This window comes from Archocentrus centrarchus, chromosome 19, assembly GCF_007364275.1.
Source record: "Archocentrus centrarchus isolate MPI-CPG fArcCen1 chromosome 19, fArcCen1, whole genome shotgun sequence".
In the NCBI taxonomy this organism is placed as follows: Eukaryota; Metazoa; Chordata; class Actinopteri; order Cichliformes; family Cichlidae; genus Archocentrus; species Archocentrus centrarchus.
The window spans coordinates 16,133,527-16,157,059 of record NC_044364.1 but is presented as its reverse complement, the minus strand read 5'-3'; the positions used below and the strand labels follow the sequence as shown (position 1 = coordinate 16,157,059).

General features: G+C 40.5%; 1 protein-coding gene across 2 annotated transcripts; it reads right to left on the bottom strand.

The window, feature by feature from the left end:
* Nucleotides 1-524: 524 nt before the first annotated feature.
* Nucleotides 525-23,119, bottom strand: entpd1 (ectonucleoside triphosphate diphosphohydrolase 1). 2 transcript variants are annotated; one of them, XM_030754798.1, is made up of 10 exons: nucleotides 22,949-23,119; nucleotides 9,852-9,979; nucleotides 9,338-9,455; nucleotides 7,311-7,461; nucleotides 6,835-6,994; nucleotides 6,509-6,712; nucleotides 6,084-6,341; nucleotides 3,554-3,667; nucleotides 3,289-3,426; nucleotides 525-1,079 (listed from the first exon to the last, which is right to left on the bottom strand). In XM_030754798.1, the coding sequence occupies exons 1-10, from the start codon at nucleotides 22,962-22,964 to the stop codon at nucleotides 870-872; spliced, it is 1,497 nt and encodes a 498-aa protein (XP_030610658.1). In that variant the 5' UTR covers nucleotides 22,965-23,119; the 3' UTR covers nucleotides 525-869. The 2 variants fall into 2 exon arrangements, with proteins under 2 accessions (XP_030610658.1, XP_030610659.1); XM_030754799.1 differs by lacking the exon at nucleotides 22,949-23,119 and adding an exon at nucleotides 11,010-11,206.
* Nucleotides 23,120-23,533: the final 414 nt, after the last annotated feature.

Here is a 23,533-nt window from a genome sequence, read left to right as displayed (position 1 = left end):
CAGTCCATGGCTGATAGCATTCCAGTGTTGGTTTTTCTATCCAGGTATGCTTTTACTGCATTAGCAGTGTGTTTTGGATCATTGCCATGCTGAAAAATAAAGCTTCTGCCAATCAGATGCTTTCCAGATGGTATTGCATGGATGATAAAATTTAAACGAGCTCAGCTGAAGGGCAAGCTGCATCTCTTCGGTCCTTATCTTTGCTGTATTTCTTCCTATTTCTCAGGAAGTTACTTTCAGAAACTGTTCATCTGCTGTAGATAAGTTTTTAGGCCTGCTTCTTTTGTCCTCCACTTGTCCGGTTACCTCTCATTTTTTAAGGACACGCTGCACACCATGCTGAAATATGTAAAGTTATCAACTAATAGCTCTTTGAGAATCACCTTGTTGGTGAAAAAATACAGTTTTATACCTGTCAGACTGTGTTATCTTTGGCATTTTTCTTAGATTCATCCAAAGAAATGAGAACAAATGATGTGCTGTTAGTGCCTAAAGATACAATTTAAAATTGGTTCTTTGCTAGGTTGTCTATTGTGTGTAGACACAACACTGGTTCATCCATTGAACCAAACACAAGGACTGGACTGAAAATGAGAGAAAAAAACAGCCAGCGTCCAAAGAATAACTGTGAAAGGCCTTCAGTAAGTCTGGACTGAAGGTGAAGGTCTTTCACAGTTATTCTGTATATTTTATATTTTATACATATTTCATGTTTTGCTTCCAAGGAGTCAGGCATTCATTGCTCAAGACCACTTTAAGACATTACAAGAATGCCAGACTCCTTGGAAGCAAAATATAAATAAAAGAGAGGTGGCTCGAGACTTTTGCACAGTAATGTATATACTGTACAGACATACATTTCAGAGTGTTTATACAATTTGTGTCTGCTTGGAGCAACGGGGCCAGAGAGCACCCAGGCTGACAAGGAGGAAGAGGAAGACGATTAGCAGTGTCATGACGGTGACTAAGGAGACGTAGCCGGCATAGGGGAGAGGGGGTGAGTCAGGAGCCTCAGCTGGGATCATGTTGGTGAGATTCAACATGTAGCCCAGCGTCCAGCCTGCATCACTGCCTTTTATCTGGAAACAAAAGAAAAAGAAGAAGAAGGGAAGCAATCACAATAAACACAGACTGCCAACAAATTAAAATGAATACAGTATCAAGTCCCTAATAAGGCAAGTTGTTGCCAGAAGAGCTTCGGCATGCCTGAAGTGTTGAGCCCACATGGGAGGGTTCAAGAATTCAGGTTTTTCCTTTAGTTTGTCACCAGTCCGTATAGTGAGAAGCAGATGTAGCAGCTTACAGTCAAATGCCTTCCTTGGGGTGTCAGGGGTAATTTCCCTCAAATAGCATATGCTTGCTAATTGTGAGGAAAATTTCAAACAACAAACATCCACATTCTTACACAAGATCCTAATTAGACCTCTCAACACACAATCTGAAACAGCTGGTGGTCCCCCCCCCCCCCGTCCCGTTCGCTAATTGCCCCCCCATCTAGCTACAGTATCATACTGTAGCTGTATAGGACCCCATACAGAGGGGTTCAAAGAGTGCCACCAGTACTAATCAGCATTACTGTGAATCAACGTTTGATGTTAATCCTCTGTTGTTCAAGTACTCAGGCGTGTGATTTATCATTTTTGAATAAATGATTCAGATGTTTGAGCACACACAAGCCAACAGAGTCTAGGATGACAGAGTTTGGCACAATGAGGCATACAAGCTGCTTTCTTGGTTTTTAGTTGTTGTTTGCCACCTGCATCAAAGTAATATAATATAACTAATCCTTTTATGCTGCATATAGGCTGAATCAGTTTAAGTCATATTGTTCTTCCTGTTACGGTAGGATTTATGTCCTTTTGTGACTGCAATTCAAGTCTAGCACAGATAATACATTTCTTGTCTCCTCTTATTATTTCTTCCTAATGCAGGCATCATGGAAAGCATTAAACATTTACACGTACAGTATAATTTAACTTCATATGGTCCACATGCATAAGGGAATATTTCACTCAGAGCATGCAATCACTGTTAAAATATTGCTGGCTGCAAGGGAAGGAGGGTGAATGGCTTGCATCTAGCGCTGCATGCATTATTGTGCACATTTGACCACAGTTAGAATGACTTCCCCACATTATTAACAGTGCTGTGAAAAAGTATTTGTCCACTTCCTGTTTTTTTTTTGTTTGTTTTTTGCATATTTGATTTGTCATGTTTACATGTTTCAGATCCTCAAACAAATTTTGATAACAAAGATAACCTGAGTAAATACAATGCCGTTTTTAAATGATGATTTAATTTATTAAGGGAAAAAAGCTATCTGAACCTACCAGGCCTGAGGTGAATAAGTAATTGACTCCTTAAACCTAATAACTTGCTCTGCCACCCTTGGCGGCAAGAATTGCAATCAACCGTTTGCAAACATGTAAGTGTGACAAATATGCAACAGCAACCAAAAAAAAAAAAAAGAAATCAGGCATTTGCTGTTTACCACCTGCTTAGCACTGTGTGGTAGGAGAAGTAGCTGTGCATCAGTTCTAAGTTTGATCCTATTACAACATCTTTTCGCAAGGTGTGCAGCCTGATGGTTAGGTCAGTGTTTGTGTGGCTTTCGTGATGACAGCATGTACAGTATGTGTGCAGCTGGCTGAGTAGACACTTGCTAAGTATTCCTCTGTGGTGTGTAACCTTTACTACATTTCACATGAGAAAGGAATTGCAGTCTGCCTCCTGGCTGCTTGATTAGGTTATGTGCAATATTCTGTGTAGTATATTTCCCCAGTGTTTTCTGTAAGGAGATACTGGGAGTCTCATGTTAATCTTAGGCTAAGCTTTACCTCAGATGAGAAGAGCTCTGCTACTGTAGCGTTCACAGGCTGTTGCTACCTAGTTTTTGCATCACTTAAGGGTGCTATGAAATTCTCAAGTAAGCCACAGCTTAGTTGAGTTAGTTAGTTAGCTTAGTTAGCTCTTTGTCACATAAAATTTGTACCCAATATTATCAATGTTTTATTAAAGCTGAACGCCCAAGCTAGCAGTGACGATTAAATGTCGTCCAAATTAAATGTGATCCTGAACATTTTCAACAACCCCTTAAATAAGTGATAAAAGTTACAGCAGTCACTTACACACACACACACACACACACACACACACACACACACACACACACACACACACACACACACACACACACACACTTGCTCATGGTCAGTATGACCTATCAGGTGAGGGTGTGCCTCAGGGACATATGTGAGACAGGAAAATGCTGGACAGTGATCTACTGACCTTCTTGATGAATTTTACATCAGAGTAGCGCCCTGCAGTGAAGTTGTATCCTTCTGTCAGCAGGGTAAGGATGTAGGTGCCAGAGAAGCAGTACTCAGCCAGATACTTATCGCTTACATCAGGATGCTTCTTCTTTAGCTGTACAGGCAGTTCAAATGCAGTAATACCATCAGTGTTTGAAGGATATATAGTATGTATATAAGACATAGGATGGGGGTGACTATGACAGGATTTTTTTATGTGAATAACCAATATTTCCCCTGACCTCGTCCCAAGAGGTAGCGCAGTATTGGCTTAGCTTTGCCTTTACAGCTTCAAGGGGGATGGATGTATCAGTCAGGTTGAGGAAGTTCATCACAAAGAAGTAAGCAGAGAAAGCCTAAAATGAGAGAGGAAGAGACAAGACAGGAGGAAATATCTTTAGTAAATTAAGTAATCATTTTATAAATACTACAAATTATGTTGGTCTGGCATGCACATTATTAGTGTTTGATTTGCAGAGAAAGTATGAATTGAATCAAATTACAACAGACATTTTTGGCTGATTAATACAATGACATTTTTAATTTTCAGTTATAAGTTGTGTCTATAAAATCCTAGCAAATAGTGAACAAATCCTTAAGCCCAAGAAAAAAATAATATATATATATATATATATAAATATATATATAATATACACACTTTGGCCTTTTGACTGACAGGTGGATCTTGACTCAGGTGGCTTTAGCTGTCTGCTAGGCTTCAACTATGGCAGGCCTCCCATAACTGCTGAACTGGACGTCTCAACCATACTGGTGTTGGCATCTTGGACCCTTTTTAATGCAGTTATATAACATGTAATATGGATAGCTGTGTGGTTAAGGTAACGACAATCAGTCGGTGTTACAGTTTTGGTGAGTACAATTCTAGTATTTGAGCTCTAATTTATCTGATTGGCACTAATTAGCAGGTTCCTGTTTTTGGCTGCACCTTGTTTCTATGGTTGCACCTTGCTACGCAAGCTGGCTAGTCTGAGCAGCTCCACCCTCTCATGTGCTAATTTCTGGGGGAAAACAAAAACAAGATGGCCATAAAGCTAAACTCAAAGACTAAAGTCTAAGCACGGATGACTTCTTAGTGATTGTATTATCCTATTTAAGGGTCATAATGAAAAGTAGCTCCAAGGAAGTGTTTACAGTGAGGTAGGCACATTATTCAGTGTTACTGTAACTATTTTTTTAATGGTAACATTCAAGTTCCCAGGATTATTATCATTAAAGCTTTAGTGTAATATATAGGGTTGGTGGCAGTAATCTCAGAGATTTTAATGTTTTTAAATTATATGCGTGGTTGATTTTCACTTGAGAGTGTTGCGTCTCCTCAGATCAGTGAATTTTAATAGGACTTCAATTTCTTACTCAGATCAGGAAGATTACAAAACAGGAACAATTTCTGCTGAGTCCTCAGCAAAAATGACACGTGGCATTAAAAACAGAAGTAATTCGGTGAACTGCCTCTGTTGAGGATTGCAGAACTGATTAATCTGTGAGTTGTGTAACACAATGACACAAGTGTATCATTGGTAATGTATGCCAATACATTACCATTGATGTTGCTCAAGGGTTTTTATTAAAAAAAAAAAAAGTGGGAAGGATTGGGACACCCTTGTCTTTCTCCCATGGAAAAAAACAAACAAACTTCCATTTAGCATCTGTTGCCATGTGTACTACTTTCAGATGGATGTATTTAGATCATACTTTTTCTGTTTCAGTTTCATTCAGGCTTTTATAACATTTCTGAAATGCCTCCATTTGCATTCATTCTGTTCCTTGTTGTTTTCTTATTATTACAATTTAGAAGCATAGCAATAAAAATAGTAAATGATGAAGCCATGCACAAAGTTTAGAGACAGTCCTCCTGAAATAATAACATGGAATTAATTTTTGTACAGAATTTCTTCCATGTCAGATGCAAAAGGGGTGCTGGGAATATGTGCACTCATGTATGTGTACGTGTGCATGCTATCCAACAAGTCTCACGCGATGGATGAACTCCAACCCCACCATCATAGCGTGCAGCTGCTGATGGTAGTTCTTGTTTTGCTGTGCAGCCTTGTGAGCTTGGTGTAGCGTTACATAAAGCCGTTCTCTGTCTGCTGCGGGTTCTGGTTAAAGTGGCTCTCCAGAGCAGGTCAGGAACACAGACAGTTTAACAGGTGGATGTAGCTTCTTGTCTCATGTGTTCTGTATTTAGTTTTACTCCGTTTTCACGTCAGCGTTTCTGTTTACCTATTTTCTCTTCCTGTTTTATTTTCCTTGTCCCCTGATCTGCGTGAATTGTGTGTAGTTTTGCTTCCTGTGTTGTCCCTGCCTAGCGGTTTCCACTTCCCTCGTTATCCCTCTGTGTATTTATTGTCTGTGTTCCCCTTGTTGCTTGTCGCGTCATTTGTCATTATTGCCAGATCCTGCCTGCTGTGAGTTCTCCCCTCTGTCTGCTCAAGTGAGTTTTAGTAATTTGTTCTGCTGGCCCTGTTCGGCTTGTGTTTCCCAGCTAATAAAAAGCTGAAAGTAAAGTTCAGCCTGTGTCTGTGGAGTCCTGCTTTGGGGCGCCTAGTGCCATTACAAAAATGGCTGTTGTGTGCCTAGTGTCAGCTAGTAAATTGATTATGACTGGTATCGTTCTCACAGATGGGCCAAATAATTAATAAATAAATGTGTAAATAATAGATGCTAAAATGAGTCATCAGATATACTTGGACTGTTGTTAATACAGCAGGTAAATGTGTGGGGAAAACGCTGACACTTGCATTGACTTACCCCAAATGGCCCCTGCAAATCAGGCTGGAAGACTCCATTGAAAGAGCATCGGCTGTATTTGCAGGAAGTAAAGTTAAATAAACTTCTGATGACTTTCTGGCATTCTTGAAAGTTTCCTCTCCCTGTGTGTTCAAACTTTGAAGGAGCTCCCTGTGGTTTTCTGGCTGACACACAGGGACTATCATAAAGGGCTGAGTAATCCTTTGTCTCATTGTAGCCTGGGTGGAAACAAGGATCCAATACTGTTGTTGTACCTGACTAGGAGAGACAGCGAGATAGAGAGGTGTAACAGACAGAGAACAATGACACTAAAGTACACTAAAGTACTTTGCACATTTAAGGACATTATGGCTGTCTAAGATAACATCTCAAATTTGATTAAATAGTCCATTCACAAAACACAGGAACTTAAGTCAGAGGTTTACCTGAGTCTGATGTGCCAGTGCCATTTTTAACACTTGGTCTTTTCCGTAGCACAGGAAGCTGTGAGTATATAGGTTATAATCATTTCCGTAGAGTCTGAAGTTCACGGAGTTGATGGGTGACTCTGAACCGTCAAAATTATCAGATATGAAGCTAATTTGAGTAGATGCCCCTCCAAGATCAAGAGCGCCTGTTGTTAGTAAGCCCTGTGGCAGAGACAAAATAACACTGATGCCAGAGAGCACAACAGGGAGCACTGGCACACACAATGTACATGCAAACGTGGGTACATGTGCATGGACGTGTATGTAGATGCACACATACAGACCTGTTTGAGGCGATTGTCTAAGTAGTTGACTGTGACCCACCCAAAGGCACCCTCCTCCTGCCCACTGAGTATTCGTGCTCCCTGAAAGGAGAAGGGGGACTTCTCCAGGGCTCTCTCCACAGCATCAAATACCTTGTCTGATGCTGAGCTGTTCTCTATACTGCATGCACACATAGCACAAATGTATTAGAGTGAGTCACATCCATAAGTCAAATCAATACAGCCCATAAATAATATATACACTGTATTATGTATAATGGTTTTGACAGTGACCTATTCACTGTCCTGACAGTTCATGTGGAGATAAATGACACAATGTGCAAATGTGTTTGCACTGCCAATACAAATACAGTTGAGGATTTCAGACTGGGGATAAGATAAACAGTGTCAGCATGAAAAGGTGTTTACTGCGGGGTCTTGTAAAAACATTCTTTTTGAGGTTTTATTATGGAAATGCATAAGCATGTGCATCATACTTCAGCAGCCTCATTCCTGCTGTGGCTCCCAGATAGAGCGGGGTCTCACGATATCTTTCTTTGGGGACATTCGTCTCGGCCTCCGACATGCACGCTTTCAGAGACTCTCCTGCCTTCCATGGTTCAGATGCGTAGCTGGAAATACCTTTACCTGTTAGAATAAAATATCAATTGTGTCACCGGGCTGAAATTTAGCGAATGTTTTTCAGCTATTCTTCCTTGGAAATGAACTTATCTCTTCCTTCCCCATCTGTTTACTTTAGATGGGGAAAGAACACGTTGTTATTGAGGTGTTTCCTTACTCACCTTCAAGAAAGAGCTTATAGAAGAAACCACTTAATGCTGGGCAAACTAGTAAGGAGTGCCTTACTAGTTTCAGTTCAAAATATAACACAATTGTATGTATTGTTGTATTTACATGTGTATATACTATGTTTATTTTGTAGTTAGTGGTGAATAATAACTTTTTTTTTAATAATGACAGATGAATACCAGGCTCACATTTGTTTGGTATGATTATATATTTACAGTATTTGGTATATTATATTTAACTTACAGTCAGGAAGCATTAGGGAAACACCCAGTTTGGCTCTCTAAATGTCCTTGGGCACTTCTGAATCTCACTGATAAGCATGCAGTAGCTTCTTTGTTTAATCCACATAAAACCTGAAAGCTGAAAATACCAGTCTGCAGTTTTGCAGGTGCCAGACACGTCTTTTTTTTGGCCAGGGCAGCAACTTCGTACAGATTTGTTAACACCATGAGATTGTCATGGTGGTGATAAGCTATTGTTTTTCATTAGTCTGTCATTACTTTTACAAAATATCCACTTCTAGATTCTCTGGAACCAAAACAAAAACACAGATAAAGGCAAACTGTGATTTTATTTTTCAGTGAACAGGGGCTGCAATCATGAATCTGGCATGTGAAGGGTCTCCAATTAGAACGCAGAGCATATTCATCTATCTGAATGAGTCTGATTCTAAGATATTGCTAATACACCACTACAAACACTTATATAGTATTATATATTGTGTTCCTAGCTCTGCTTTCTTTACAGTTAACCTTGGAAGATAACAAATTAATATCCTCGGGCCTTCAAGATCTGCAGTTCAAGATGATTTCCTTCTATTCTTCTCCTTTGTACACTACTGCATGATTACATGTATAATTTTTATTTTGCTATAATGATTAATTTGCTTACTGAATACATACTTGCCCCAGTACCGATTACATGCAACAAAGCATTGCACCAAAAACACTAATCAAATTGGTTGCTAGCTCTGTATTTATGTATACATTTTTCCTCTTGCCTAATTTGCTATTTTAATCGCTGATCAATTTTTAATTGATCAGTGCTTTATCTATTGCCTCAAATGCCATACCAGAAACTATAAATGGCTATTTGTGAAAATGATCATTTTCTTTTGACTATAGTGGTCCTGAGAAATAGAGCAAAATCCATTTGTAGACTTAGCACAACATTTGAAACAACAGATCTGAGTTGGAGAAGGTCATGCCCAATGGCCTTTGTCATAATTGATTTATTATCTAATGTAAAAGACTTTTTAATGAACCATCAGCTGTGTACTCAATAACGCTAATAAATAATTAGTAAGGGGCTTTGCTATTCCAATAATCCACTAAAGTTTGAAGATGTAAATTTTGTTGATTTTTTTAATAGAATTTGGCTGCAGATGCTTTGCAGGGCAAGATTCAGCACTAAAATGAAGAAGAGGAAATGACTGACCTTGGACTTGTTGAAAATATGGTCATACAATCACACTTAATTGCAGCTTTTTAGAAAGTGTGTTCATTAAGCAGTAAAGCAATAAATAACAAATAATTTATTAACCATTACTGAATTTACAACCCAAATTACCCCCAATTTTTATCTTATGAGAAAGTTATATTACAGCAGTACAAATGCAGATTCATTTACCCTCAAATCACATGCACTTTAATTCATTTATGTAAGTTTGCACTCTTGATTGAATATGAGGACATTTGTGCACCATATTCTATACCTTTGACTTTGCACGAGTGTTTCTGTTCAACTCTGCCAGTGTTGTTATCCTTCTCTGCTGGCCACTCATAAATATAAAGAGCTGTGTGGGAAGATCCAGCATCCAGCACAATCCCATACTGGAAAAGGAACCGAAGAATAAAGGAATTCTAGTTAGTTAGTTACTTACAAATGTGTAACATCAGGGTAATGATTGTATAAACCACAATGTTGCGAAAACTATGGCACTGGTGCATGTGAATTTGTATTAAGAAGGACGGTATTTAACGACACTAGGCCATGCTATCAGCTGGGAAACTCAAACCCAGGCCTTCAGTTGTAACAGAAGGGGGGATTTAATGTGTTTGCCAATATCCGCTGACCATATTTGGTGGTCGATTTGTAAAGCCAGTTGCACAAGCTGAGGTCAAATTGATAAGGAACCTTATTTGGTTTGCGGATTTTTGGCTTGAAATCCTGATGTAACACAGTTGGCTCCCACACAGGGAACCGGGCAGAACATTTCAGTTCTTTACCTTGTACTTTTGGTGGACGGGTTTGTTCTGGAAAACCGCTACCGTCACCAGGGCAACAATTGCTATGACACCAATCACAATGATGATGACGGTCACAGGCGTAGGCCAGGGGTTCTTCTCTTTCATCTCTGAGAGCGTAGGCGAGAGACAGACAGAGACAGGAAGGCAAGGAGAGGCCAGAGGGTAAAGAGGGGGAGATGGGGAAACACTGTAAATTAGGTGTGTGTCAGCCAGTCTTGCCTCCAGATGTGACTGATGTCACAACATGTGTGTTTGGATGTTAGAGAGAGACTGTTTTGGACAGAGCACTTAATTGTTTTGTTTTGTTTTGTAACCAAGGGCTACAGATGGATTTCTGATTTGGCGTGTGTGAAGTCTTGCCAGACTGTTCAATGATTTTAGGGGGTTTTGTTATTTCAGCCACAGTACATTAGAGAGGGTATCACATTGATGTGTTTAATTTGTGCGGAAATATCAACAAGATTTCCACTTTTTGAAAACACTCAAAGAGAACTGTTATTGTGCAAATACCTGAACTGTTTATACTAAACATGAGGACAGATGGCATAATCAAAAATACAACCTTTACTGTAGAATGGCTGACATATTAATTCAGCAGCTTTAGTCACATAAGAATGTAAGCAAACATTAATTAACAATTTCAACATCTTGTAATTAATTGTTTTGAACTCAAATATTTTACTTTATTTGTTCTTATTCCTTCTGAAGTACTCAGTCATAGTCATATGAAGTATAGATGCTATAGTAGATAATGGGGTATAGTAGATAGTAGGTAGTAGATAAAAGGGTATAAACTGCTGCCTGTACTGTAGCTACAAAGTTACTGTGATGGAAAACTGATGAACAAGATACCAGCATGAAAGCAAGCACAAATGCACAAGTACGCACATGACTGTATTAATTATTAGCAGAGCAAGCAAGTTGTCTAGGTATGCACGATAGCTGGCAAACCAGAAACAAAAGTGTAGAGTACAGGACAAAACAGTTTTTCTGCTAAGCTGCTCCCACAGGACCTGCAGCACTGATAGCTAACCTCACCTCGGTCTACTGTGGGAAAACACACAGAGGAGAAAAAAAAAAAGACTGAAATGTGAAGCACATTAAAGCCAGAGGCGAACAGCGAGCGAGAGCACTTACCTCTGCTGTGTACTTTAGACGGGGAAGGGACAGAGACAGACAGCGCAAGGGAGAAAAAGGGAAGGGGGAGGGTATATTGTAGGGAAGAGAGGGGGTAGAAGTAGAAGGGAAGGGAAATTATAGCCTGTACAGGGAAAAGAGAGAGACGGGACAGAGGGAGGTAGCTGGGTGATAAGATGAGGAGAGGTCTTTCCGTCGTGGCCGGACACGGATTAGAAAAGAGCTCTGTGTGTGTGTGTGTGTGTGTGTGTGTGTGTATCTGTTGTAGCGGCTCTAAAGTACTGAGTTTCCTCCCCAAGCTGGGGCAGCAGCGCCAGTCACTATGGAGACACAACTAAAGCGTGTTTGTGAGTGTGTCGGCGTGCTCTTGTGTGCATGTGAACCCCTTGAAAGGGACTCTCTCTCTCTCTCTATGCGAACTAATGAGACTCACTCGGCCCAGCACTACTCTCTCTCTACCCTCTCTGTTCATTCTGTGGGATGTGTATGAGGGAGGGGAAGCAGGGACTCCCTTGTTTGACTATTTATTACTGGAGACTGTGATGTCATCTCAGTGACGGATTGGAATCCCCTTCTTTCCTCTGAGGCTGTAAATTGTTCTGTGTGTGTGTGTGTGTGTGTGTGTGTGTGTGTGTGTGTGTATAGAAGAATGGAGGTTGTTGAAGAGTTTGTGTGCGTATATACCCCAAAACATGACTTGCCTGCAGATTCATTCACAGATGAATTCTGTTATTTGTTTTCCTCTCTGGCAGCACACATGCACACATATAATCAAGTACATTTAAGCATACACTAGAACAACTGCTGACCTTCCTCCCTTGAGAGCTAAAGCCTCAAGCCTTCCCACAATGCATACACACTTGTCAGTCACAAAATATCCTGCAATTGTTTCACTATTTGACTATGGCATTCCCAAGAGAAGGTAGTTAAAGCCAGGATTTAGCTATTACAGCAGACCATACTTTTCTAACATTAGCAACTACTCTAATGAATTAAAAACTATATAAAAATGAATTTCTTGTGTGGTCCTCACTAATGTGCCAGCTCCCTAAATCAGCACTTGGTCATCAAAACTTAGAGGATCTTTGCTCTAGACTCTTGTGGAGTTTAGACTTCATGAAGGAGAAACATCCAAATTTAATTTAAATTCAATTCAGTTTTATTTATATAGCGCCAAACCACAACAAAAAGTTCCCTCAAGGCACTTTATTTTGTAAAGACCATACATTAACTACAAAGAAAACCCAACAATCAAAATGACCCCCTATGAGCAAGCACTTGGCAATAGTGGGAAGGAAAAACTCCCTTTTAACAGGGAGAAACCTCCAACAGGACCAGGCTCAGGGAGGGGCAGTCATCTGCTGCGACTGGTTGGGAGTGAGGGGAGGGAGACAGGACTAAAGACATGCTGTGGAAGAGAGCCAGAGATGAATAATAACTGAGTTAAATGCAGAGTGGAAAAGTGAAAAAGAAATACTCAGTGCATCATGGGAACTACCCAGCAGCCTAGGCCTATAGCAGCATAACTAAGGGAGCGTTCCTGGTCACCTGATCCTGCCCTAACTATAAGCTTGATCAAAAAGGAAAGTTTTAAGCTTAATATTAAAAATAGAGAGGGTGTCTGTCTCCTGAATCCAAACCAGGAGCTGGTTCCACAGAAGAGGGGCGTGAAAGCTGAAGGCTCTGCCTCCCATTACAAATTCAACCTGAGTTGTATTTAAAAGATGGAAGATTTGTTTGTGGACACTTTTAAGGCAGTGTGTGATGAGCAAAGGTTGGATCTGACTCACAACCTGAGGACACTGCAGGCTTATATGGTAGGGACTTGTCTAAGTCACCCCGTAAACCAAACCATGTTTTATTGTCTGTTTGAGACAATTGGAGACCATGATTTAAAAAATGTATATCATCCTGTAGTAAAGAAGAGTTACAGCTAAGAGTAAAGACTGTAAACTAATAAGGAGAATATTTACAGAGCCAATAAATCAAAATAGAACTTGGGAATCAAACATTCCTTTGTATCCAAGTCTTAAAAAAGTCTGAACTTGATTCTTTTTACAATGATCGTTATTAAGTAGCTCAAAGAATGACTAAATGTAACTGTTGTTGCAATTTTTAAAATGTATTCCATCCATCCATCCATCCATCCATCCATCCATCCATCCATCCATCCATCCATCCATCCATCCATCCATCCATCCATCCATCCATCCATCCATCCTCTTCTGCTTATCCAGCTGTGTCGCAGAGAAGCCCAGACCTCCGTCTCCCCAGCCACCTCCTCCAGCTTGTCCAGGGGGACCCCAAGGCATTCCCAGGCCAGCTGAGAGATACAATCTCTCCAGCGTGTCCTGGGTCTGCCCTGGGGCCATCTCCCAGTAGGACATGCCCGGAACACCACACCCAAGAGGTGCCCAGGAGGCATCCTAGTCAGATGCCTGAACCACCTCAACTGGCTCCTTTTGATGTCCAACAACCAAACCAAACCAAAACAAATCAGAATTGAAAATGTGTTTAAATTTGACTCTAATATATTAATTTAACTTTTTTGTTTTGCGTTTTATAACACTTGGACTAAATAGTTAAAATCCACAAATTTATTTATTCGTTTAATTATTGAATTAAGGGTGGGAACCAGAACCTCAAAATCTTATTCTCTTAAGACCCAGCAATTAATTTTTGTCCTCTGTTGAGGATATGATTCTGAGAACTCTACATCAAGCACCATCTGTGCAATCTATACAAGTCCTGCTGTTCTGTCTAGAGGACATCCTGGGCTTTTTACTGATGCCACATTTGTGGGGGCTGGGTTAACAGAGCACATGGACTTTATTTTTAAACTGACAGGCATTGCAGTGTCCACATTTTATAGCCACAAGGGAGGCTAAGTGCTATATTTTTTGCAGTTATTATGATTCTGCTGCTAAAAAATCTAATTGTTTCTTCAATTTGAATGTCTTTGTAAGACTTCCCAAAGCAAAACTTTTATTCAGTGTCCTTTGTAGTGAACATTAGGTATTACTACCTCACATTTTGCCAGGGTGAGGCAGAAAGGATTTTGTTCAAAATAGTGGAAAGAGAATCAGACCTTGAGCTGTCAGGAGATGAGGTGCAGGAAGACAAGATGTCTGAGCAGGAAGGTGAGAGCACAAAACAGGACATACCAGCTTTTAAGGTGGTTTGTTTTAAGGAGCATTGTTTAGGGCTCTGAAGCTTTTAGGCATTACAATTTCTAGAAAGGAAAATAAGAGTCTATTTATTCGAATTGACACACACACCAAAGTATCCATGGGCAAGATACTCAAAAAAGTGCTTGCTTTGAGTGCTCAAGTAGAATTGAAAAGTGCTATTTAAGAACTAGTCCGTGTACTATTTCCTCCCCTGAGCTCTTGCTTTCCTGCTCTAATATGTGGCCCTCGTTTACCTCATCTCCTGACAGCAGTATGACTCCCCTTGCGTAGCTGTGAGTAAAATCCTTTCCGCCTCACTCAGCCCTCTGTCATACCATCCATGATCACTGTTAGTGCCACGAGTGACATAAACTAACAACCCAGGTTTAGGTGAGTGTTAGGTGTGCAGAATGGAGTTTAATAATAATAATAATAATAAAGCTAGACTATGAGAAGTTATTTGTTAAAATGATGTTTCAGTGCTTTGCCCTGATGAGTTAACTATTTCAGTTCCAGTATCAATGACATGGTTCATTTTTAGTACTGACTTACACAACACTTCCTATTGTAACACTTCAAGCTCTTTAGAACAGAAGGATGGAAAATGCCTCTTGTTTTGTTTGTGCTAATAAATGCTGCGGAAATGTCAGAAACATTCTCAAAGACTTCCTTTAAATGTTGTAACAACATCCTGAGACCCAGAAGAAAAAAACGTTTTGACATGTAGATTTTTTTAAAAGATAATTTAAATAAATGTCTTCCTATTTCATGAATATTAAAACAGACGAAGGAAACACATCTGAACACTAAAAACCTTTTCCACTACGTGACCATCAGTAATTTCCACCCATCGTTTGTGCTTCCTGTCAAATGGAGTGCAACTAGAGGGAACTCCAGTTCAGTGGAGTCATTTGTTTACTTTTGGGTCGTACATCACCAGCCACTAGTATCTTATCTCCACTTTTGTAGCCTGGTTATACTTGATGGTGTGTTTTTTGCCTCAAGCAGTGAAGCACGTTTGCTGTTCCCAACTTTTAGCAGGAACAGTTTTTTTTTGCACATTTTGTAAAGCACTGAAGTGGCTCCCTGACACTTGGTTCTCATTGTCAGGCATGTTCGGGCTTTTCTTGTTGTTGTCTATGCTAGGAAGTGTAAACGGATGACATTGCTAAATCACTGATATCATGATAAGACACTTTCATATCATGTAAAAAATTATTGTCTACTATTGTAGACAATTTTAAACATCAAGAAAAAAAATATGACAGCGTCTGTACTGAAGTTTTTATGTTAGTGAGGCTCATCAAAGGCCAGCCTTCATGGAGGGCCAACCACTGACTCTGCATTCCTGTCTGAACTATATCATTTGTGGCCAATAGCTTGCTTCAAAGGAAGTATGTAGTTAATCAAACTTTTCCTTGAGGCCATGCAGCTGCAGTGATGCAAGAATGAAGCCACATATGTTGTTGACTAGTTTTAGAACATTTATGTATGCATGGATTCAAACAGTCCTTACTTTAGATGTTTGTTACTACATCTAGGATATATATGAGAACATCTGTGAGATAGCTGCTCAGTCACACTGGAGTAAAAATCAGGGATGCACTGATCAACCTGTCAGGGACCAGAATTGGCCGATTTCTAGCCTTCTCGGTCCTGATGGGCAACTGGCCAGTCAACTTCGTGTTTGTCCCATTATGAGTCAGTCCATTTCATGTATGCTCAACACGTGTACAGTGGTCCACCCAAAAAGTTGTGCACACATATTTTTTTTTATGCATTTGGCAACCAAGTATTTGCAGGGGCCTACTGATTTCCCAGAGGTTCAACCTCTTGGGGACCACTTTTGATCACAAGGCAACCTGGGAGGCAACCTGTCTCCAAGTACTTGTGATCCGATTCAGACTGACTGCAGTTACTCTCAGATTGGCAAAGGTTTGCAAATAATTGTCTTCTAACTTATAAACAGACAGATTGCCAAAACATTGTTAGCAGTTTGAATAAGTCTGCGCCAGTGAGCACAATTTGACTGCAATGGGGACTTGACTCAGCTGGTTGTCATCTGGTTGTTTTCTGGTTAAATTCCTATATAAAAACTCGTTTGCCAAGCACCTATATCATTTTGCAGTTAAATCGACATCCTGCAGCAACTATAGTGTGACACTATTCGTGGAGGAATTTCAGTCTCAAATCTATAAAGTTCTGTCTGGACTCTGTAACTGACTAAGTAGATTTGTCACAGGTAGTCACTGTGTTATCACAAACAAATTAAATATATTTGCCAACTTGACTTCATTCAATCTCAAACTGATAGCAAACTGATAGCAGACTGACTCCATCTTATTGCCTTTTTGTTGCCATCTTGATGCGCCAAAGTCATTTTAAAGACAGCAACTAACTGCAAGTGGTTGTGGCTCTCGGCCCCATCTTCACAGCAACCATGTCAAAGGCAAAGAAATCATAAGTTCATTCCACAAGGTCGTAATAATTTTGGTTGTGCTGCAGTCTTCAACCACTGTTTTAACTATTGTGACCGTAACATACATAAAAAAACAAAACTTGTCATCAGTGAATCACTCCAGTAATTACAGCTGACTCCTATTTTATTATAGTACACACCAAAGTCTGTAAGGGAAGCTCAACCCAAACGTAATAAAGGTGGCATTGACAGACCTGAACCTCACCTCACAGTTACTATCAGGTCTGAGTGTTCAGGAACTTGGAACAATTTATCTCTATTCAAAGTCCTCCTTTAATTTGCTTTGAGATTAAAGTGAGGAGAGACTGTTGCCTTATGTGTAATCGCCTAAGAATGACAACGCTGTTGGCAGTCGACTACAGGGATCCAAACACATGCTGAGACAGAAAACTTGGTTTACCTGAGCATAAAATTTGGCGAATGAGATCAGAGGGATTCTCTTACTAAATCCAACAGGCATTTAGTAAAAATAAAGGTTTTAATTTATGAACAAACAAAAATCCCCTCACCAAGCCAAACAGTCTGCCAGACCCACATCTCAGCCAAGACGCACACATACACAAACACACACACACACACACAGTCTTCTTCCCAGGCATATGGATTTGGCAAGCAGTTTCCAGTGCACACCATCCATCAGTGTTTCCATTTCTGAACCCTGTGTAAATAGAATTGTATTCCTAAGATGGATTGTTTGAACTCTGAAGTCATGATCGAGTGGTGTGGAAAAAGATGCCACAAGGAAAGAGTAGTGGAAAACTATCATTCAGGTTGTCTCCAGGAATCTTTTTTTTTTTTTTTTTTTTGATTAAAGCATTTTTCATCATGTCCTGAATGTGCTTGAACTAACTTTTACCTTTGAGGAAGTAGGCAGTTGAGATAACATTAACAGTAACCCATGCTGCCTAAAGTATGAGTGATTGTTGTTTATAAGGGCAGCATCTAGACCTTTAACCTACAGAAACAGTGTTCAGTGTCTGTGACACGTAGAATAACATTAACAGCAGGAATCTATCCACGCACACTTTCTTCTGACTCATGGTCACTGACACTAACACTGATTACATTACTTTCTGAAACCCTAAATGTGCTTTTAAACGTACGATTGAATTTAAACTTAAGACGAAAGGCCAAACAAAGATCTTACTTAAATTCACAAAACTAAGGCAAAAAAAAAAAAAGAAACACTCGGCTACTTCTTTACTGGCAGTATGTTGAAGGTCAGTCAGTTTGTTTGTTCTTTTGAATGACGACACTCAAAAAAAAAAGTCTCCACCCCTGTTGATGTGAAACTTTAGGCTCATAAAAAGCCTCACCTAAAGCTGTGGAGAGGAAGAGAAAGAAAGTAGAGGCACATGACTGTATATGGTTGTTTTGTATCAGCAGATACTGAGAGGGCTATTACTTTACATTCAGCAATGAGTCAATGGGTGACACAGCTGGGGATTGTCTGTGTGGTTTTATAATGATGGGAAGATGAAACCACGACCTGCCTTCTAGGCAGGTCCTAAAATTGTTGTGCTGCTCTGGTGGTTAGACTTTAACTACAAATCTGTGCGTGGACACATGCACGGCACCTGAACATACACCGCCTGTATGTCTTGCGTGAGCACAGTGAGCTAAGTGTCTTTATTTGCCCAAAAAATAGCTGCATGCTGGGAAAATGGACAAATTGTCCTGTGTTCAAAGTCCAGTTTAAAATGTCAGACGTTTGAATTATCATGATCATATTACCTGCTTTGATCAGTCAAAGAAGAAAAGACATAAAAAGAAGTCATCAAGGAAGAAAAATCAGGAAGATGTATATAAAAACTGCATGTTAGACATATAGTTTAGAATGCCTGAAAATGTAAGATGATTGAAGGCTAATGGCATTGCAGCTATGCAATGCCATTAGCCTTCCAGATGCTAATTTGTTCTGAAGTGCTGTGGAAAAAACATTAAAAATCTCCTGTCAGAACTACTGAACCAGTAATCCAGTGCAATACTACTAAATTGTTCCGAGTTGTTTTAATTCTCAAACTTTAGTTGCAGCCTAATCCTAATTTCTTTTTTCAATTAAAGGTAGAAAACAATATTTTGATTATCAGACCTTTAGAATAATTGATAATGTTAAATACTTCTACAAGAGCATCACACAAATTCATCTCTTCACACGGTTGTTTGTACACCATTACTGGCTCTAATCATTAGTAATTATTAAACTCTGGCTCCTTCTCCCATAGTGTAGCTTTTGTCCCGTCTCTCTGAGCTGTCTTCTCTTTCCCCTCACACCCAACCAGTCACAACAGATGGCTGCCCCTCTGTGAGCCTGATTTGGCAAGAAGCTTCTTCCTTTTAAAAGGGAGTTTTCCTCCCGACTATTGCCAAATGCTTACTCACAGGAGGTCATATGATTGTTGGGGTTTCTTTGTAATACAGTGATCCCTCACCTATCGCGGGGGTTTCGTTCCAGAGCCACCCACCTGATAGGTGAAAATCCACAAAGTAGTGGTGTTATATTCATTTATTTATTTTTTATTTACACTGCTCAAAAAAATAAAGGGAACACTCAAATAACACATCCTAGATCTGAATAAATGAAATATTCTCATTGAATACTTTGTTCTGTGCAAAGTTGAATGTGCTGACAACAAAATCACACAAAAATCATCAATAGAAATCAAATTTATTAACCAATGGAGGCCTGGATTTGGAGTCACACACAAAATTAAAGTGGAAAAACACACTACAGGCTGATCCAACTTTGATGTAATGTCCTTAAAACAAGTCAAAATGAGCTCAGTATTATGTGTGGCCTCCATGTGCCTGTATGACCTCCCTACAACGCCTGGGCATGCTCCTGATGAGGTGGCAGATGGTCTCCTGAGGGATCTCCTCCCAGACCTGGACTAAAGCATCCGCCAACTCCTGGACGGTCTGTGGTGCAACGTGATATTGGTGGATGGAGCGGGACATGATGTCCCAGGTGTGCTCAATCGAATTCAGGTCTGGGGAACAGGCGGGCCAGTCCATAGCTTCAATGCCTTCATCTTGCAGGAACTGCTGACACACTCCAGCCACATGAGGTCTAGCATTGTCCTGCATTAGGAGGAACCCAGGGCCAACCGCACCAGCATATGGTCTCACAAGGGTCATGCTACTGCTGGCGAGCACACGGAGGGCTGTGCGGCCCTCCAAAGAAATGCCGCCCCACACCATTACTGACCCACTGCCAAACTGGTCATGCTGAAGGATGTTGCAGGCAGCAGATCGCTCTCCACGGCGTCTCCAGACTCTGTCACGTCTGTCACATGTGCTCAGTGTGAACCTGCTTTCATCTGTGAAGAGCACAGGGCACCAGCAGCGAATTTGCCAATCCTGGTGTTCTCTGGCAAATGCCAAGCGTCCTGCACGGTGTTGGGCTGTGAGCACAACCCCCATCTGTGGACGTCGGGCCCTCATACCATTCTCATGGAGTCGGTTTCTAACCGTTTGTGCAGACACATGCACATTTGTGGCCTGCTGGAGGTCATTTTGCAGGGCTCTGGCAGTGCTCCTCCTGTTCCTCCTTGCACAAAGGCGGAGGTAGCGGTCCTGCTGCTGGGTTGTTGCCCTCCTACGGCCTCCTCCACGTCTCCTGGTGTACTGGCCTGTCTCCTGGTAGCGCCTCCAGCCTCTGGACACTACGCTGACAGACAGCAAACCTTCTTGCCACAGCTCACATTGATGTGCCATCCTGGATGAGCTGCACTACCTGAGCCACTTGTGTGGGTTGTAGAGTCCGTCTCATGCTACCACGAGTGTGAAAGCACCACCAGCATTCAAAAGTGATCAAAACATCAGCCAGAAAGCATAGGTACTGAGAAGCGGTCTGTGGTCCCCACCTGCAGAACCACTCCTTTATTGAGTGTGTCTTGCTAATTGCCAATAATTTCCACTTGTTGTCTATTCCATTTGCACAACAGCATGTGAAATTGATTGTCAATCAGTGTTGCTTCCTAAGTGGACAGTTTGATTTCACAGAAGTTTGATTTACTTGGAGTTATATTGTGTTGTTTAAGTGTTCCCTTTTATTTTTTGAGCAGTGTATATATATATATATATATATATATATATATATATATATATATAAAATTTTTTTAAGGCTTTATAAACCCTTCACACACTCCTATAAACTTTTCCCACTCTCTTCTATAATTATAATTTTATATTATAATGCATTATATTATGAATTCAGTGCAATGCCTGTCCTCCTCATGGACAAAAATATTCTCATAGACATCACAAACATCTTGAATTATTATTTGGCTTTTTGCTTCTACATGCTGTGTCCTCATTTGTTGCACATGTTAAGAGGGAGGCAACATTGCCTACTTGGTAAATCTATAAATGCCTTAGACCTATTGTGAAACAGCATTCCTGCTTCCTATAAACCCTTTGCAGCATCATGTGATGAGAAATGAGAGGAACCATCTCTGCCTGCCATAGGGAAGTGGTCTGTCTTTAATGCTTAGTCCAGTCTGACCTTGCAGGACAGACTGGTGCTGACCCTGAGCTCAACTGGACTAACATGACCTTAAGCAGAAGAAAAAAAAAAACTAGCTGTTTAAGGCCAAAGCATGTTACTGAATATGCCCATTTGGAAATAATGAGTAACCAGAAATGTAATTTTATTTACACAGTGATGGCTTGGTGTTTTCATGGATGGTCTGTTGCCTTATTATTGACACAGTGGTAGCATCTGCCCTTTTCTACGCAGTGGCCTGCTGGGGGGGTGGATGCACCGAAAGGGACAGGAGCAGGATCGACAAACTGGTGCGGAGGTCTAGCTCTGTGTTGGGATGTCCTCTAGAGTCTGTAATGGTGGTGGGTGAGAGGAGGATGTTAGCAAAGCTGACATCCACCATGGACAACCCCCATCACCCTCTGCATGAGACCATGGGTGAGCTGAGCAGCTCCTTCAGTCAGAGACTGAAACATCCTCGCTGCAGGAAGGAGCGCTTTCGCAGGTCATTCATCCCAACAGCAGTTAGACTGTATAACGCATCATAATGTCTTGAGTCACTTGAACACTTTACCTCCTCTGCCATCACTTTATCCATACAGTCCAGATACATTATATTTATTACACTCACCCATATAATGCATACCGTGTATGCTGTGTACCTTACCGGCTACAAATGTATATAATATTTCCCCGTCGTGGGATCATTAAAGTTTTATCTTATCTTATCTTATCGTCACACTTTAGATAAGCTATCAGTCACCAAACATGGGTAAATGTAACATTTGTACAGATTTGTGGTACTGACTGAACATTCCTGATGACTAAACAGCCCCACACTAACCCTGTTACAATGTGATGACTTTGATAAAGTCACTCAAATTAGGAATGAACTTTTCTCGTTTATATCTAGTGATAGACAGCTTTTCAGATTAGATTACTTTTAAAGTAGACGATAAGTTGAATTATTTGTACTATTCAGAAGCACTGACAGTGTACGAGGTTCCTCATATTCATATTCCGTACATTTTGTACAAACAATTTTCTCTTTATTTTACTGATGCTGAGCCAGGTGTCTCTAAAATATGGGAGGAGACATTAGGCACCAAAGCTGAGGAAATTGCCTAGATTCTTCAAACATTTCAGAATACTGCAAATGCAAAGTGGTAAAAGAAATATTTTAAAAAACAGGACTGGGTCAAGTGGATAATGATTGGTCACATTACCCCAATTACCAAAAAAAAAGGAACTTAGTTTTACAGGTAAAAAAAAAAAAAAAAAAGGGAACATAGTTTTACAGGTAATTGTCCATCAAGCCATAAGTGCAAACAGTCATAATCCTAATAGTTTAACAATCAACCTGATAAGATGTTTAGCTGTGTTCACTTAATAAGAATTGTGCAAAAACCCTTAGTCAGAAGCACTTTGTCTGATAAACTATAATTAACCTTACATAATCTTAAGAGTAGCTTTGTGTAAGTATGTTTGTCATCAGCCACACATGGATCAACAACATCCCACTGAGTCACATATGTTGAATGCATGAGAGACATCTGGTTATGCTGTCTGTATTGCACGCTCTCACACATGCTGTGGAAAAGTGATCCACCTGCCCTCATACACTGCTACACATCTGCTACATGCAGTAAAGCAGTTCACACAGTTGGAAGAGTACATGCACTCACTTGACGCTAAACATCTAGTGTAAAGACTGCTGCCACATCCTACTGCTGGGTACACTGAAAAGGATTTCCTACTTCTGTGTGTGCATTTGTGTGTGTACCAGTCAAAGCAGTACACCTACCTCTTTGTGCAGACATGGGTTCTTTCTCAGCAGAAACACAATGCTCTTTCTATTCTTTGCCCCTCTCTCTCCTCTCTGTCTCCCCCTTTCTCTCACTCTTTCTCTCTAACCCTCTCTCTCTTCCACACGCGCTCCCTCTCTCTCGCTCTCTCTCTGTGATAACACAGCTCTCAGCTCAGTCCGTTTTTCAGCACCTCCTTTCACATACACTGGCTTTATTAGGAGAAGCAGAGCTTCTCTCCTCCCTCTCTCTTAGCCCACTCCCCTCCTTTGCAGGCGCCTTTAGCTTGCCTTCCGTTTACCCCTTTCTCTTCCTCTTCACATCTTTCACTTTTACTCAGGTTTTCTCTGTTTGTGTGTGTGTGTTTATTTGCTTGTTTTATTGTTTTCTTGCCCATATTCTGCCTCTACTTTTTAATCTTTCCCTCTTCTCTAGCGCTCTTGCACTCTTACACTGGTTTTTTGGGGTTTTTTTTGTTTTTAAATTTCTTTCTGCCTCTCTTCTTTGTCATTGTCTCTGTTTTGTAAAAGTGGGTCAAACATGAAAGCAATGTTAGATCTTGAGTTGGAACTGAACCTGGAGGG

What these genes read in the sequence shown, in the direction of transcription:
- entpd1 (XM_030754798.1), bottom strand. An exon ending in CACTGGCACATCAGACTCAG is followed by an intron (nt 6,342 to 6,508) that starts GTAAACCTCTGA and finishes TGTCTCTCCTAG; the next exon opens with TCAGGTACAACAACAGTATT. An exon ending in ATTTGCAGGGGCCATTTGGG is followed by an intron (nt 3,668 to 6,083) that starts GTAAGTCAATGC and finishes CTCTCATTTTAG; the next exon opens with GCTTTCTCTGCTTACTTCTT.